The following is a 14,413-nucleotide window of genomic DNA, read 5'->3' on the forward strand; positions in this document are numbered from 1 at the left end:
TTTTCTTTCCATCTCTCCTCCCCTGCAACTTAAAAAAATTAAAAATAAATCCAAAGCCACATCTGGTGTACGTACTGAAAACATTTGGTGTGACTTTCTCATCTGTTTAAGAGGAAAGACATCAACGCATTCTTACGTAATCTCCCTGAGAATGTGTGCATTTGTAAATTGTGTTTATATTTTAGGTAAATTTGCTTTTTCACCGGTAAAAAAGCTCAGATTCTCATCAGTGTTTTAATGGTTTCTGCACACAAACACATCCACGCAAATGAAGCTGGGGTTTAAAGCGATGTGTGCGCCTGTGATGAAGCTATTCCCCAGCTGGATCAGGGGTCTGTGGAAGTCGTTACATCTGGTTTAGTGTGATGTCCCCTGGGTTCTGCTGCTGAGAGTTAGTATCAACACCTCCACTGTTTATTTGGACCGGCGCTGAACTCAGGGTCACTCAACTCCTATCACAACTAATCCTGGTGATGAGGTCTGCACACACACACACACACACGCATATGTAAATACACACTGGCCCTCAGCTGGTAAGGGAGCAGAGAGGTAGAAAGTGACCTCAGACAGCAGTAGGGACCAATGAGAACCAGCTGTTGCCGTCCTGGATTTGCTGTTTCTTGTGTGTTTCTAAAGTCAGGAGGGCGGCCACACTTTGTGTTCCTTACTGATTGTGGCTTAGGTTGTGTGTATGTCAGCATATTTTTTTACATCTCTTTAAGTAGCGGAACAATTTACCAGATCTGGAAGCTTCTAATGCCAGTGTGTCATTTTGTTTCCCCTTGATGAATATTCATTAATAATCTCCTTCTGTCCTTAAAGTGTCTTTTGTGCGCAGATGTTTCTGAGCTCTGCAGGGGCCTGAGGATTGATGTACAGTATCAGAGGGTTTTGTGATCTGGTGAGCAGCAGTGAAAACAAAACCGCGTCACATCCATCTCTCGTGGCTCAGGGATAATTGAAAATAAATAGCGCTGTGTCGCAGTACTGCTGCAGACTAAATACTAATTTGTGCTGCAGTCGGAGGCTCTAAAAACTGTTGCAGCTTCTGCTTTTATACAATTCCCACCTGGTCAAAACTGCCCGATCTTTGCCCTGAGGGTTGAACTGCAGCTACAGTTCGTGTTTTCTTTTCAAAGAGGCTTATTTCAATGTTGTCACACTGCTAAACTTTTGTATTTTAGCTTTATTGCTTGCAGTTTTTCTGCTGTATTTGTGTGTATAAACAAAAATAAATTAACAAAATGATAAGTCCAAATTCTGAGTTCTTGTTGAAAAAGGATACCGTGCATGTGCAGGATAAAGATAGTTTAAAAGATACAGAACAAAGACAAAAATGAATCAAAAACAACCTGGATTCAAGAGGGATACATTTTCAACTAACTAACTAACCTGAAAAATGAATCGATTATCAAAATAGTTGCCAATAACTGATCAATAAATCATTCTATTCTGATATTCACTGGTTATTATGTCACTAAAATGACACAGTTACCAGATTTCCTCTGGTCGTCACGCATGCTGAGGGACAGATGTACTCTAAATTGCATAACTTGCTATGGTTTGCAGTTTTGATGCATCTTTGATGAGCTTTTATCATGTTGGAATTTCATCATCTGCCTCACTCTGTGAAGCAGGAGCAGGATAATCTGTCAGACTAAAACACGTGTGAAGGTTATTATGCACAAGGTTATTTTTATGCATCTAATTTACTGTGATACTGACACCATCACAGAGCTAACACTGAATTAACGCCATTGGATTTTGCATGTCATGCAGTTGGGTGCGTGGACATGTACGTCTCTTTCAGCTTTAGGCCACACAGTCTTAATAAAATATTCATCCATTTCTGCTTAAAACACTGCTGGAATAGTCAGTCGATGATAAATGACCCTCTGTTTCCTCTCTTCTTATTTCTATTAAATGTCTTTGTATTTCCTATTAGCTGACTTATATTGAACCAGCAGAAATTTGCTGTTTGCTTCTGCATCAGTCCAGTTTCCTTCAGAGATGTTTATCTTATCTCTGAACTGTGCTTCCTCAAATAAGCAGGTGATGAATGAGCTTGTTTTTCCTTGTTGTTGTTGTTGTTGTTGGCAGCACAGACAGATGGTGAGAGCTGTGGAATAGAAAGATGAGATTCGTTTGAGTGACGGGCTTGCAAGCAATTTTTTTTGACAGTTTTATTGGAGGTGAACTGTAAATGTTGATGTTTAGAGTTTGAGTAATTGTTGAACTGACTTTTTTGCTTTTTGTTTTTTTAACCGAGGTTTTGAGTTGAGCCAGTACGATTCTCGTTGCTGCAAAGTGTTGCAAAGTCTGACATTTAGAATATTTCTGGCAGACAGATTAGAGGATCGATACCGCTCTAATGTCTGTTGATTAAATAGAAGTCTACAGCCAGCAGCTGGTTAGCTTAGCTCAGCACAAAGACTGGAAACAGGGGGAAACAGCTAGCCTGAATCTCTACAAATCACATTCACATTTCTGCCTCCGGAGCTGCAGAGTCTGATCTGTGATGTGACGTTACATTTAAAGTTTATTAGTGTTGTTGGTAGTCTTAATACTATTCCTATTATTATTATTTTTATAGCTATCATTACTATTATTAATATTACTTACATCTCTATGTAATCTGTTCTGCTCGAGGTTTCTGCCTCTTAAAAGGAAGTTTTTCCTCCACTGTCGCCTCGAGCTGCTCATGAATTGCTGGGTCTCTCTTTGTCAATATAATAATGTAAAGAGTACAGTCCAGACCTGCTCTGTATGTACTTGAAATAACATCTGACTCGTATAGCAGTCTTCTTCCTCCCTGCTTTTGATGACATGTATTTCTTTCACCACCTGTGGATCTGTGGAATAAACACAACAGGTTGTAAAAGTATTGCTCTGTAGCACCACTACTGATCAAAAACTCAACAGGGGATCTTAAAGATAACACCCCTGTAAATGCAGTTCACCTAACTACAAGAGTAAAACTCCCCAGTCTGATGTTTTTGTTCATTCAAAGCATCATTCCTTTTCCACTGCAGCTGGGTGAAGGATAGGAAGAGGTAAATGATTTTCACCTCAGCGACAGTCATGGAGAATTACAGTGATACACCTGAACCCTGGGCCTTATATCGTAATCTACGCCTGTGTGTCATGGAGATGAATGGTGATTGTATTGTGGTGTATTGTCCTCTGCAGCGAGTGCTAAACGATGTGATGATGACACGCAGCGTAAATCTGCTGCGACCGAGTGGCGCGTGCGTGACTTCTGTGTGTGTGTGTGTTTTCGTCTTTGGCATGCAGAGGGCAGCACAGCAGTAATTAATGAGTAGCAGCTAAATGGTGCTATGTGATCCTACATGGTAATGAGAAGGCAGTGGTGTGTGGCCAGGCGTGACAATCAGCTCAGCTGAGAGAAAACACGGGAGGGACACAGGTGACACTGAGACCTGGAGAGGACAAATCAAAAGGAATTATTGTGGGACTTTTCACCATTGTTGTGTAAAATCACAATTTCTCTCACGATGTGTGGCGATTCCAAACCAAGGGGGGGTTTGTTGTGTCATGATTTTTGGCTTCTTATTGCAGAGTAATTGTAACACAGATTCAAAAAACAGTCACACAAATGCACACACAAAAAATTAAACATCCTTTTAGAGCAGTGTGATATCATGGCAGCACTCTCCAGCAGTGGAGCTCTGATACACAGAGATTGTTTTCTCCTCAGTTGGAGCTGCAGCGTGTTATTGTCTGAGACTGAGGCTCAGACAAACCCAGAGAGGTTTCATTAAAAAAACAACTTATGGCCTGAGTGTCAGGGAAGGAGCTTTTAGTGTCACTGGTTTGTGCGTTACAATATCCTCGTCGTGATAGTTATTGTCACGCCATCATTCAAGTTAAACGCTCTGAACGAACTAATGAAGATGCTCTCTGCTTGTTGTTCACGTCTGCAGAACAGCACTCAGAAAATGTTAACTATTACTGTCACACACGGTAATCAATACCCGTACGATCCAGTATGAATATTATGACAAAAGCCTGTCTCTCTCTGGAAGTTATCGAACCAGTGGTTGCAGGATTCCTCAATATTTTCTCATTGAAGCTGCATATAGAGAAATAAATCAGAGTTGGCAGTAGAGACTTGTTTGAATATTTTATAATGTAAAGTCGCCTTTGCATTAGTGATACTTCAAACAAACAAATATCAAGTTTCAAAAACACTCATCATCACTGTGAGTAAGTAGAAACACTGTTCATTCATTTAAATGGCTCCATCTTTATGAGGTTTTTCAGACAGATCCCATCAGTCTGGGTGAGAAACTTCAGTCCTGTACACACACACACACACACACACACACACACACACACTGTTAAACTTCATCACAGAGCAGAGAAAATTAGTCATATCTGTTGTTTACAGCAGCATCAAATGAAACTCATGTTCTGTCGAGGATTTGATCCTGTTTCCATATGCAGATTAAGTTTGCTTGACAGACGTTGGCCATATGTTGTGTATATGCTGTAAACTTTAATTTATATACAAACGTATATATGGAGGAGGAAGATAGAGATGGTGTTTATTTTATACCGTATGATTTATCAATAACTACCTGTAAAATAGAGAGTAGTTTTCAATAATAATTGAATGAGCAGTAAATATTCAGTGGGGTTTCAATGGAGCAATTTGTTTGTAATTAGAATAAAACCACATGTTTCTTTCCAGGAAATTTTCAAGAGATAATTGAGAAATAGTGGACCTGTAAAAGAAAGTGTCTAATTATTATTTATGTTACGATGCTGTGTGTGACAATAAGTGTCTTTACCTCACATGAGCTGCAGAGCTCAGTGCTGTTCCTGGAGGACTGATTTTATTCTAATCGAGCGGAGAACCGGATCGCTGATATCACATTCAAATGGCGTGCTAATTAATCAAATCTACACATCATCACCACCGATGCATCATGGGACTACAGGGTCTCATTCTGTCTGTCTCCACTCCTGCGTGTCTCTGTTTCTTTTTTTGTGTGTGCTGTTTGCATTTTTCTCCTCTTCTGATTTTTCCTCCTTGCCAACCAAATAGGTCCTCCTCCATCTCGCCCATCAAGCTCTCAATCTTTCAATTTTCTGCCATGGTGAAAAGCACTTAAACTTATCGCTCCATCTGTTTATTACATGCCACCTCCAGTTCCTTCACTACTCCGCCCCCTTGTCCCTCTCTCCTCCTCTCCATCTGTGTATGTGTGTTCTCAACAACCTTTACATCCGTCAGACTCCTCCTGCTGGTGCCCTTGAAGTCCTCCACCAACACTCTTCCAGGACTTTTTTCTAGCACTTTCTAAAGGAGGCTATAATTGTGTTTTTTTTTTTTTAATTAAACTGACCGACTGTGAGCTTGTGAAACAACAAAAGCAGCAGTTGTGGAGTGTGTTCAGTAAACGCTGGTGCCTGGTTTGCAGTTTCCCACACAGACAGAGAGGGACGGTCGTCTGTTGTCAGTTTTAAAGCTCCTTCTGTTACGCTCGACCTGTAATTTAAAGCACCAGAAATGGCAGCCATATTTCTGCTAAAGGGATTGATATCCACGGGGCTGTCAGCTAGGAAGTAAAAAGAAGCCTTTACCCCGAGGAGTAGGCGGCCAGGGGGAAGTTTGTGTGAAAGTACGTTAGGCCTAAACTGCCAACTCTATCAGAGTGGAGCATGGAGAAATATTAGCTCTGCTGAGACTGGTGTTAGAGTGTGTGTGTGCGAATGTGGGTGGAGATTTTCCATCTGTCAGTAAGTTGTTTCTCATGTCAATGTGTGAGAAGCTTTTCTGTAATTATGATTTCTCTCGTTTTCAGACTCTGGAGGTCTGAAAACAACAAACAAACAAACAAAAAAAAAAACAGGTTATCGATTTCTCTTGACAGCGGTGCTCATTTCCCCTCTGGTGATCTGCTGAAATCACCGTGAGTGACGATTGATTAGCAAAGGAAACCGTGCCTCTGCCGTCAAACAGAGAGATGAATCAGTGTGAAAAAGCAGGAACATTTTGACATTAAGTTTTTTCTCTCTCGTTCCTCTTCTGTCACAGATCACCTTCTTCATGCTGCTGTCGGCCGTGTGCGTGATGCTCAACCTGGCGGGCTCCATCCTCTCCTGCCAGAACGCTCAGCTGGTCAACTCCCTGGAAGACTGTCAGCTGGTGAGACCAACCCGGACCATAACCCCCCGCACCGTCCAACTTTACAGCGTGGACGAAAAGATGTCCATCTTAACGAGTCGTTTAATCTGACTGTGAATTTCTGAGGATCATTTCTCTCGCTCTCAGAGAGAGAGCAGTCGGCCTGTTTATATTATTGTTCTTGGAACAAATGTCTTAACCTGATTGATGAAAATCACTCTCCTTCACAGGCCCTTGTCTCAGAAATATCTTATTCTTTCCAACTTGTCTTTCCACAGTGCAGATTTGCTCAGATGTAATGAAATAAAGGCAAAAAAAGAAGCAGAAGTGTTACATACTCTTAAAGGAAGCAATAATTAGCATGTTGTATTTTTGAGTGTAAATGACGCCTGGAGTTCAGGGTTTATGAGTGGAATAAGTTGGATCACTTCAGAAGCTGTAAGATGTCACTTGGAGGTGTCGACTTTACTTGTTTCGACTATGAAGTGAGTGAGTAACACGCAGGCGTCCATTGTTGTCTTGCATGTGAGTCCACATTTACATAAATGTCAGCACATGTCAGTCTGACAGACAGCGCCTCTGTTTCTCAGCAGGCTGCAGAACTGAGTCAGCACCAAACTTCAACCAAACTATTTGTCTGTTCGTGACTAATGGCTCGTGATTATCACATCCATCATCACCAGGACTGAAGCTAGAGAAAATACAGACAAACAACTTTGCAAGAGAGAAGAGAGTGCTCCAGACACTTTTATAAAGCATTTAAAAAGTGGTCAAAACTGAAGCAGAAGAGGCCGAGATATCCCGACTTAAACAGCGCACTCACACATGGAGGATAGATACATGAGTGCACTGACTGGCCCCTTTACAACAAGCTCCTGTTTTCTAAGATAATTAAAACAAGTACAGTTGGTTGTTTCCAGGTTGTAGCTCCCTCACATCAGAGACGTTTACATTGAGTTAAATCTCTCTCCACATTTTCCCCCACATTGAGATTTGGCTCATAATGAAGGGCATCCTGTCTCATCTCCAGTGTTTGAGTAATGTAAACGTAGCATTAGTTCCCAGTATGAGGCGCTTCAAAAACGCTGAACACGCACTTCCAAAAATGCAACCGGCAGCGTCTTTTCGCTGGACTGTTGTGAATCCCCCAGGACTCCAGACTCCATGACTCTAGTTTGAAGTACAGGAGTTTCTAACATGTTCTCTCTGAGATAAGTAAATAAGAACCAAAGCTGAGGTAGCCCCTGATTACACCCTCTATTCTTATTTTCTCTGAGTCCTCTGGAGCCAGCAGATGCAGATTTATGCATAAAATTCACCTTTAATAGAAGTGAAATGTTTCTGTCCAAGTGGTTTCAACCAGGTGCTCTGCACTCAAAAACAGGAGAATCCAGGAGAATCCAGCGCTCTCCAAAACGGGCTTATTAGGCTTTTTCTCCTTGCAGCTGGTGATCAGAAATAGTTGGACACAGAACGTTCAGTCTCCACATTTTCATAATGAGATGCAAAGCTGATTTTTTAAGCCGAATTTACGGCGCCAAGGGGTTCCGATCTTTTACACGACTGAAGAGGCCCCTTGTGATTCATCCAGCACCCAGCCCACTAACCCCAACACTTCCACGTTAGCAGCAGCTTTTTCCCCCCGTGAAAACCGAACAGACCAACTTCCCTGCTTTATGTTGTTCCCCGGAGACACCCCCCCCTCCCCCAGTCGTGACTGAAATATTAACATTCCTCATCCCCTCTCCCCAATGTAATTAACCCATGCTTGTTGGGTTCATGTCCTGCTTTCTCTCAATCTGGGACACATAGCAGAGGTATGCTCTACCTCGATTCCTCCCTGGGTAGCTCCTCATATCTCTCAGTCTCTGCCTTTCTCCGTCACAATATATTATTATTCTGTCGCTCACGTGTCTTTACTCTATCTTTTTGACTTTCATTGAAATGTAGTTCAGAGCAGGAGTAAATATATCCTCCACAATTTTACACCAAGCTCAGGTCTGATCTGTGCATCCGTGTGTGTATGTATGTGTGTGTGTGTGTGTGTGTTTTTGTGGATGTGGCGTGCATGCATGAGTGTGGATGTGTGTTCCCCCCTCCTCCCCACCAGCTCAAGTTTGACAGCGACGGAGTGTGTGTGTGCTGCGAGCTGCAGCAGCAGAGCTCGAGCTGCAACAACCTGGGAGAGACGCTGAAACTGAACCCACTGAGGGACTGCAACACCATACGCCTACGTCTCAAGGTGGGTGGGGGCCGGCGTGTGTTTGTATAGCGCCGGATGTGAGAGAAAAAACATGCAGTGTAAGTTAGACCGGGTTAATTTCTAAAACCAGGTTTTACACTGCACTGGTAGCTATGGTAACAAAATGGTGCATCTTATGTAGTCTGAGTAGGGGCTGGTTTTTTTTTAGTTCACAGAAAACAATGGAGATGTATCCTCTTGCTTTCCTTCTCATCACTGTCCTAACTCATCTGTTGCTGTGTGCAGCCATGTTTCACACACACTGATGCCGGCGACTGCAGCCGGACCAAAAGCAGCTCGAATCAAACTCCAAAAATCTCAGAATGTAAATCTGATTTTGCAAAAATTGGATTTCATAAATGTATTCATTTACCTACTTGTATTTTTTCTTCCAGAGTTGAAAATTGAAATCTGATTGAAGACAGTGATTGTGTGGGGAAGAAAATGGATTTGGCTCCATTAAAAGCCTCAAGCCAGTTGATTTTTATCACCAGTTTGTGTCCCGCTACAGTCCAGACTGAAAGATGATGGACTGCCATTGTCCCCCAGTGGATAAATCCTGCTGGTTTTGGTGATCCCCTAACTTTTCCATCAGCACCACCAGCAGGTTGAGTTGAGTTTCTTAGTGAAATATCTCGACACGTATCAGGTGGATTGGCATCTCACTTGGTTCAGACACGCATTTCCTCCTCAGGATGAATTACCTTCAGATAATTCTTTATTTGTTTATGTGTTCATTGTGCTAATTAGCAAACGTTAGCATATCTGCTAAACATCAGCATGTTAGAAAACTTAAGTAACAGTCAGGAGTCATTTGAACATGCCTGCCTGATGCCTCTGTGTTTCTGCTCTCGCTGTGTAAAATATCCCGTGTGAGAACGGCCAAATGACATATAATACAAAACAGTGCTCAGTCTCAGATTAATTGGGCAGGAAGTGGAGAGTGGCAACAGCATTAGTCTTCCCCCGAGAGGCAGACCTTTTAGTATGCAGTGTGTATCTAGCCTGGGCCGGCCGTAGTTTGCGAGTGCATGATCTCGGTAGATTATCTTGACTCACAGTGTCTGCAGGAATGATATACAGTATGTGCCACTGTGCCTTTATTGGTTAACGACAATCATATCTGTTCATTTTACGCCCCTGATTGATTATAAAACATTGATAACCAAATAAAAGACTTCTTAGGATGAAGCATGCGTATGAAAAGAGGAAAGATCAAGCACATTTGTCACTGTGATCATAGCTCATTAAAAGAGATATGGGAATTGGTGCTATAAAGCTTTATTAAGTGCCAAAGTAGTCAGATGTGTTGAGTTATGTCTAAGAGGAAGCTGAGTCCCCAGAGCCCTCGGCTATTTCAGATGGCTGCTAGGCTTTCACTGATCCACTCAACTCATGATGCAGCTGCCATAGTTCCCTCGTCACAGAGGTACAAAGCGAGAGCTGAATTATCACTAAGTACTCTGAGTAGTAGACCGCCTTCAGTCCCTTATTTACTCATTTCTAACACATACATGTAAAACTTCTGTTCTTAAAAAAGCAGTACTTCCCACATTGTTGCTGATATGTGTCATTCACCCTTTGCCAGCACATTTAATTCCTCTTCTTTTCGTTACACTGCCCGAGGCTGTAAATAATCAGTGGGAGGGAGTGCTGAGATAATTTGTGATTTCCTGTAAGACGGCGGATGTGTAACCTTGCGGTGTAACTGATTGGCTCGGGGCAAGGTATCTTCCAGAGGTTAAATATCTGGTGAGGAGGCACGTTAGCCAGTTTCTGTAGAGGTGTTCTTACATTTGCTTGGCAGGATTTATTGTGTCATTTCGTACATCGTGGTCACAGGGGAAATCACAGAAATGCATCGTTTCACATCTGCGAGGCAGATGCATTACCATAACAAAAATTAACTCAGATTAAGCCGTCATGAATATTTCACGTTTTACAAGGTGCCGTTTAGATTTGTTGTGGCTAACTTTGCTGTTAGAGAATTGTTTGGGAAAACTAATAAAGCAGAAGCTCACACGACAGGGAAACAGTTGCAGACATCTTGGTTTATGTGTACAGCTGTGTGCAGTAATCTCAGCTTTCTCTCAGAAAAGAGTCTTTACAGTCAAAGCTGCACAGATGGAGAGATCGGTGACTGACAGTGAACATATTTCAGTCATGAAATGCAATGTTTTTAGTGTGAATACACAGAATGTACAGAGTTGTCTTTTGTTTGTCTCTACAAGGTTCAAAAACAGACTTTAGGTTTGGTTTATTGATGTATCTTAACATATGTAATGGCAGGTATAAAAATGATAAAACACTAGATTTACTTCCATCTTTGTCCTTGGTGTTTAGCAGTACAGTAAGTTACTGTATTTCCTCTCATGCAGAATCAGAACAGACGTGCATGTCAGCAGTCAGCTGGAGATCAGCTGTAATCTTGCAGGCGTATTCAAAGTTTTTAACATAGACTCAAGGTGACGTGAGGATCATAAATCTGTCTTTGTCAGCGCTGCTGGTGGTAGGATAAAACTGATTAAGCTTTACCTGAGTTTGAGGGAGAATTAGCCTTCCAGAAATACAGAGGAGCACTCTACAGGGCATCACTGGAGGATGTTCAGGCTGTGATCCACCTGCACTTCAGAGCAAGCATGCCATGCACCATTATGAGAAAAGCTTTGCCTTTACTACAGAGTCTGTGCATTTATTCTCCACGGGAAGTGGCATCACAGAGCTACAGCATGTGCTGCCTCCTGCCATTAGATGTTAGAAAACCTCTGCAGGGCTTTGCCGACAGGCTGGACTGCCCTCCCTGAATCTGCTGTAGGGCTTCCTCGGGGGGAAGTCCTGGGTATCCTGTCAGACGCTGTAAAGAGCAGCCCGGGGATGCCGGGGAAAGCAGAGGTCAGTACTGTGACCTGCACTGAGACAATCAGCAGAAACTCCACGGCGGTTGGAGAGAAGCGTGGCGCTGCCCCTTTGCTTCGAGGGAGCTGGAGGGAGCAGCTACTGGAGGCATGTGTGCAGTTTGTTTCTGGTCAAGAACGTCACAGTTCAGGAGAAAACAACTAACGAGTATCAGTGATGTGAAAAACCAATTAAACCCTCTGTGAGGCCTGGAGTGCTGTGCAATCTGCCACTATAAGGACCAGACCAGGCAGCAGGTGTTAGTCTTGTGTTGAGTTAGTAGTATAGCTCTTATCACCATGTAGATCCCATATATTAAAGGCAGTACGTTCAGCGGGCTACAAGTTTCTACAGTTTAATTTTCAAAATAAACTAAAATAAGTCAAAACAACTGTGTTGTGATAAACACTCATTTTCCCTAAATATATTCACCCTTTTCTCTCTGTTAAACACAAGACCCTTTTAACCACGTATATCTACAGTCTCCTCTCACCACTTCTGTTTAATGACAGGCTGTGATGTTTTAAATGTCAGTCAGACTTGTGCTTCATCCACAAGTCCTCCACACTTTCCTCCAACAAAAAAAACACGCTCCAAAAATGTTTGCTTCCAAGACAAACATGAATTAGTTGTATTTTCTAGTTGGCGGAGCATAACTTCAACCTCGCTTGTTCCAACTGGCATCATCTCTGCTTTAACTTCCAGCTCACACAGACTTGATCTTTGGCAGCTAGTTACTGGATAGCAAACATGTTTGAAAAACAGTTGCAGGGCTGGCAACTCTGAATTTCTCAGCTGCCAACTCGATCCTTTTAAAGGGAAGTGAATGATGGGATCTGGTTTGGAAAGTCCAGGTACCTACACCCTGGAAACAAACCGCTGCCTGGTGGTGACGGCTGTCCTCCCTGCAGATGCCTAATACAAATGGGTTTTTTTAATGTCACTGGTAATTATGTGCCTCCTGAATCTAGTGAATAATCTGCGCGACAGGCTGGAAAACAGTTTGTGTGGTAACTGGGGAGCTTCATTCATGAGCGAAGTGAGATTTTAATGCCAGTGCTCAAAGTCTGTTTTATTCTTCTGTTAAAGGAATAAGTTATATTCAGGAATATTGTGGGGAAGCTGTGTTCACTATTGACTGCTTTTACGTCTCGTGTTGAATGCTAATATCATTGTGTTTTTGTGCACAGTTGCTGGAGAATTTCTGAGATGATTTGATTTATTTCCCCTCACCCCTTCTCCTCTCGCTCATAATTTTGAAGGCTTGTTTTATAATAACAACAGTGCTGATAATAATATTAAAATGGTGTTTGGGAGTGAATTTATTTTGAGAGATGAAGCCTGTGAAGAAGCGCAGCATGTTCAAACATCTGAGATGACTCCAGATCACAGTTTTATACACATACATAGATGATATTTCGTTTTCCTGCGTTTGAAGCAGCAGTAGAAGCTGCTGTCGTCCTCTCTCCTCTCAGTCTGTGTGCCAGACGGTTGCTATTCCCAGAGCCAATTTCCAGGCAAGTGGTGGTGGTGGTGTTCCTGTGCTCTTCTTCAGGAAATTAATTCGTATAAGTACAGTTATTATAGGTTCATTTGTTAGAACGTTCAGGGTGCTGGGCTACTATTTCACCAGCGTGCACATTTATTTTTTGCTGACAGATTCAATACTGATTTGCCCCCTTGCTGTTTTCACTGCAGTGCCAGGGTGTGAGTGTGCTCGAGCTTAACCTTGGATGTTTATGAGGTTGCTTTAATTGATTTTGTTTCCCAGGCTGTCGCACACACAGATCATATGTCTTTTTATCAATTTTAAACTTTTGAAATGTCGTGTTAACGGTGCAGATTAGACTCTTTTTATTGCTGTGTGATTGTCTTACTAAACCAGGTAGAAGTGCTCTCTCACTGCAGTGCCACCCCACTGTGCTTTTCTAATCTTGGTTACCTTACTGATGACGTCAGTGCCGTTTGTGTCACCTTCAGTCCTTCCTGTGTTTTCTCTTTATATTCCTCACTCACTTCTCTTTGTTGTTCTACTATCCCTCTTTTTAAATTACGTTCATAACACTGATTGTCTTCTCTTCCCTCTCTCCTCACCTTCTCTCTTACACCCTCTTATTTTTTCACACTCGTCCTCCTCCTCCTCCTCTTTTGTTCCGTGCTCCTCTAACAGTCTCCTCCTCTCCCCGCTCTACTTTAGGAGCTGCTGTTCAGCGTATGTGCCCTTAACGTCATCTCCACCATTGTGTGTGCTCTTGCCACCGCCATGTGCTGTATGCAGATGGTCTCTACTGATGTGCTGCAGATGGTGAGTGTGGAGGAAGGTGACGACGACGGCAACAATAGCTGACTTTGTTTTCTTTTCAGTGACCACCCTGAGGTTGAATAAACACATGCAGCTCAGGAATGATGTCCCAGCCTTTATCCAGTTTAAAGTGGTGGAGAGTAATGTTTGAACCTCTGGTTAAATAAAACTTAACGTAAACACACACAGGACCTCGCTCAGTGTCCTGCTGCATCTCAAAAACATGTTGAATTAGAAGAAAACAGCTGAACATCTGACTGGATTCTTCCTCAGAGGTGCACCGTCTTCAGCGTGACCCTCTTTTGTCCTTTTATGTGGAACAATGAAGCTATAACTAAATGCTAAATGCTCTCAGTCATGAGGGAAATTAGCATTACCAAGCTCCCTCTGTGTTTCACACCAGCGTGCCTCTAAACACATCAACAACTGGAAAGGTAGGGCAGCAGTGCCAACACAATACCAAATATGAAATAGCTTTGCAGTGATGTGTGATGCGAGAACCTTTTACACATTTTATGAACTGTGCTGTAAATTTTTTTGTGTGCTGAAATGAGTGTTGGTGTTAAAACTGGAGGAGACAGGAAATAAGACATGATCTCAGCTGTGAAATAAATTTAGTTGGACAAAGTATACGGTAAAGATCCACGGTTTTACATGGCTGCTGTTAACTGATGCATTTAGAGTTTCGTGAAATCTGTGATATTTAAGGCAACTTTTTCTAATCCTGATATTAATTTACTCTGTTATGTTCTGTTATTCTTTAAACTGGGATAGACGGCGGGATAATAGCTTTCTTGAACCCTGAGGAAGGGTCATAGAA

The 14,413-nt window shown here is 42.3% G+C and overlaps 1 protein-coding gene across 1 annotated transcript in view; it reads left to right on the forward strand.

The window, feature by feature from the left end:
• Positions 1–14,413, forward strand: part of fam189a1 (family with sequence similarity 189 member A1) — a 76,475-nt gene that overhangs the window by 54,629 nt on the left and 7,433 nt on the right. The window contains exons 3-5 of the mRNA XM_018686262.2: positions 6,065–6,175; positions 8,265–8,396; positions 13,489–13,596. Coding sequence (XP_018541778.1) covers positions 6,065–6,175; positions 8,265–8,396; positions 13,489–13,596 — 351 coding nt within the window. The remainder of the gene's footprint in view (positions 1–6,064; positions 6,176–8,264; positions 8,397–13,488; positions 13,597–14,413) is intronic.

Source organism: Lates calcarifer, linkage group LG2 (genome assembly GCF_001640805.2).
Source record: "Lates calcarifer isolate ASB-BC8 linkage group LG2, TLL_Latcal_v3, whole genome shotgun sequence".
NCBI classification, from domain to species: Eukaryota; Metazoa; Chordata; class Actinopteri; family Centropomidae; genus Lates; species Lates calcarifer.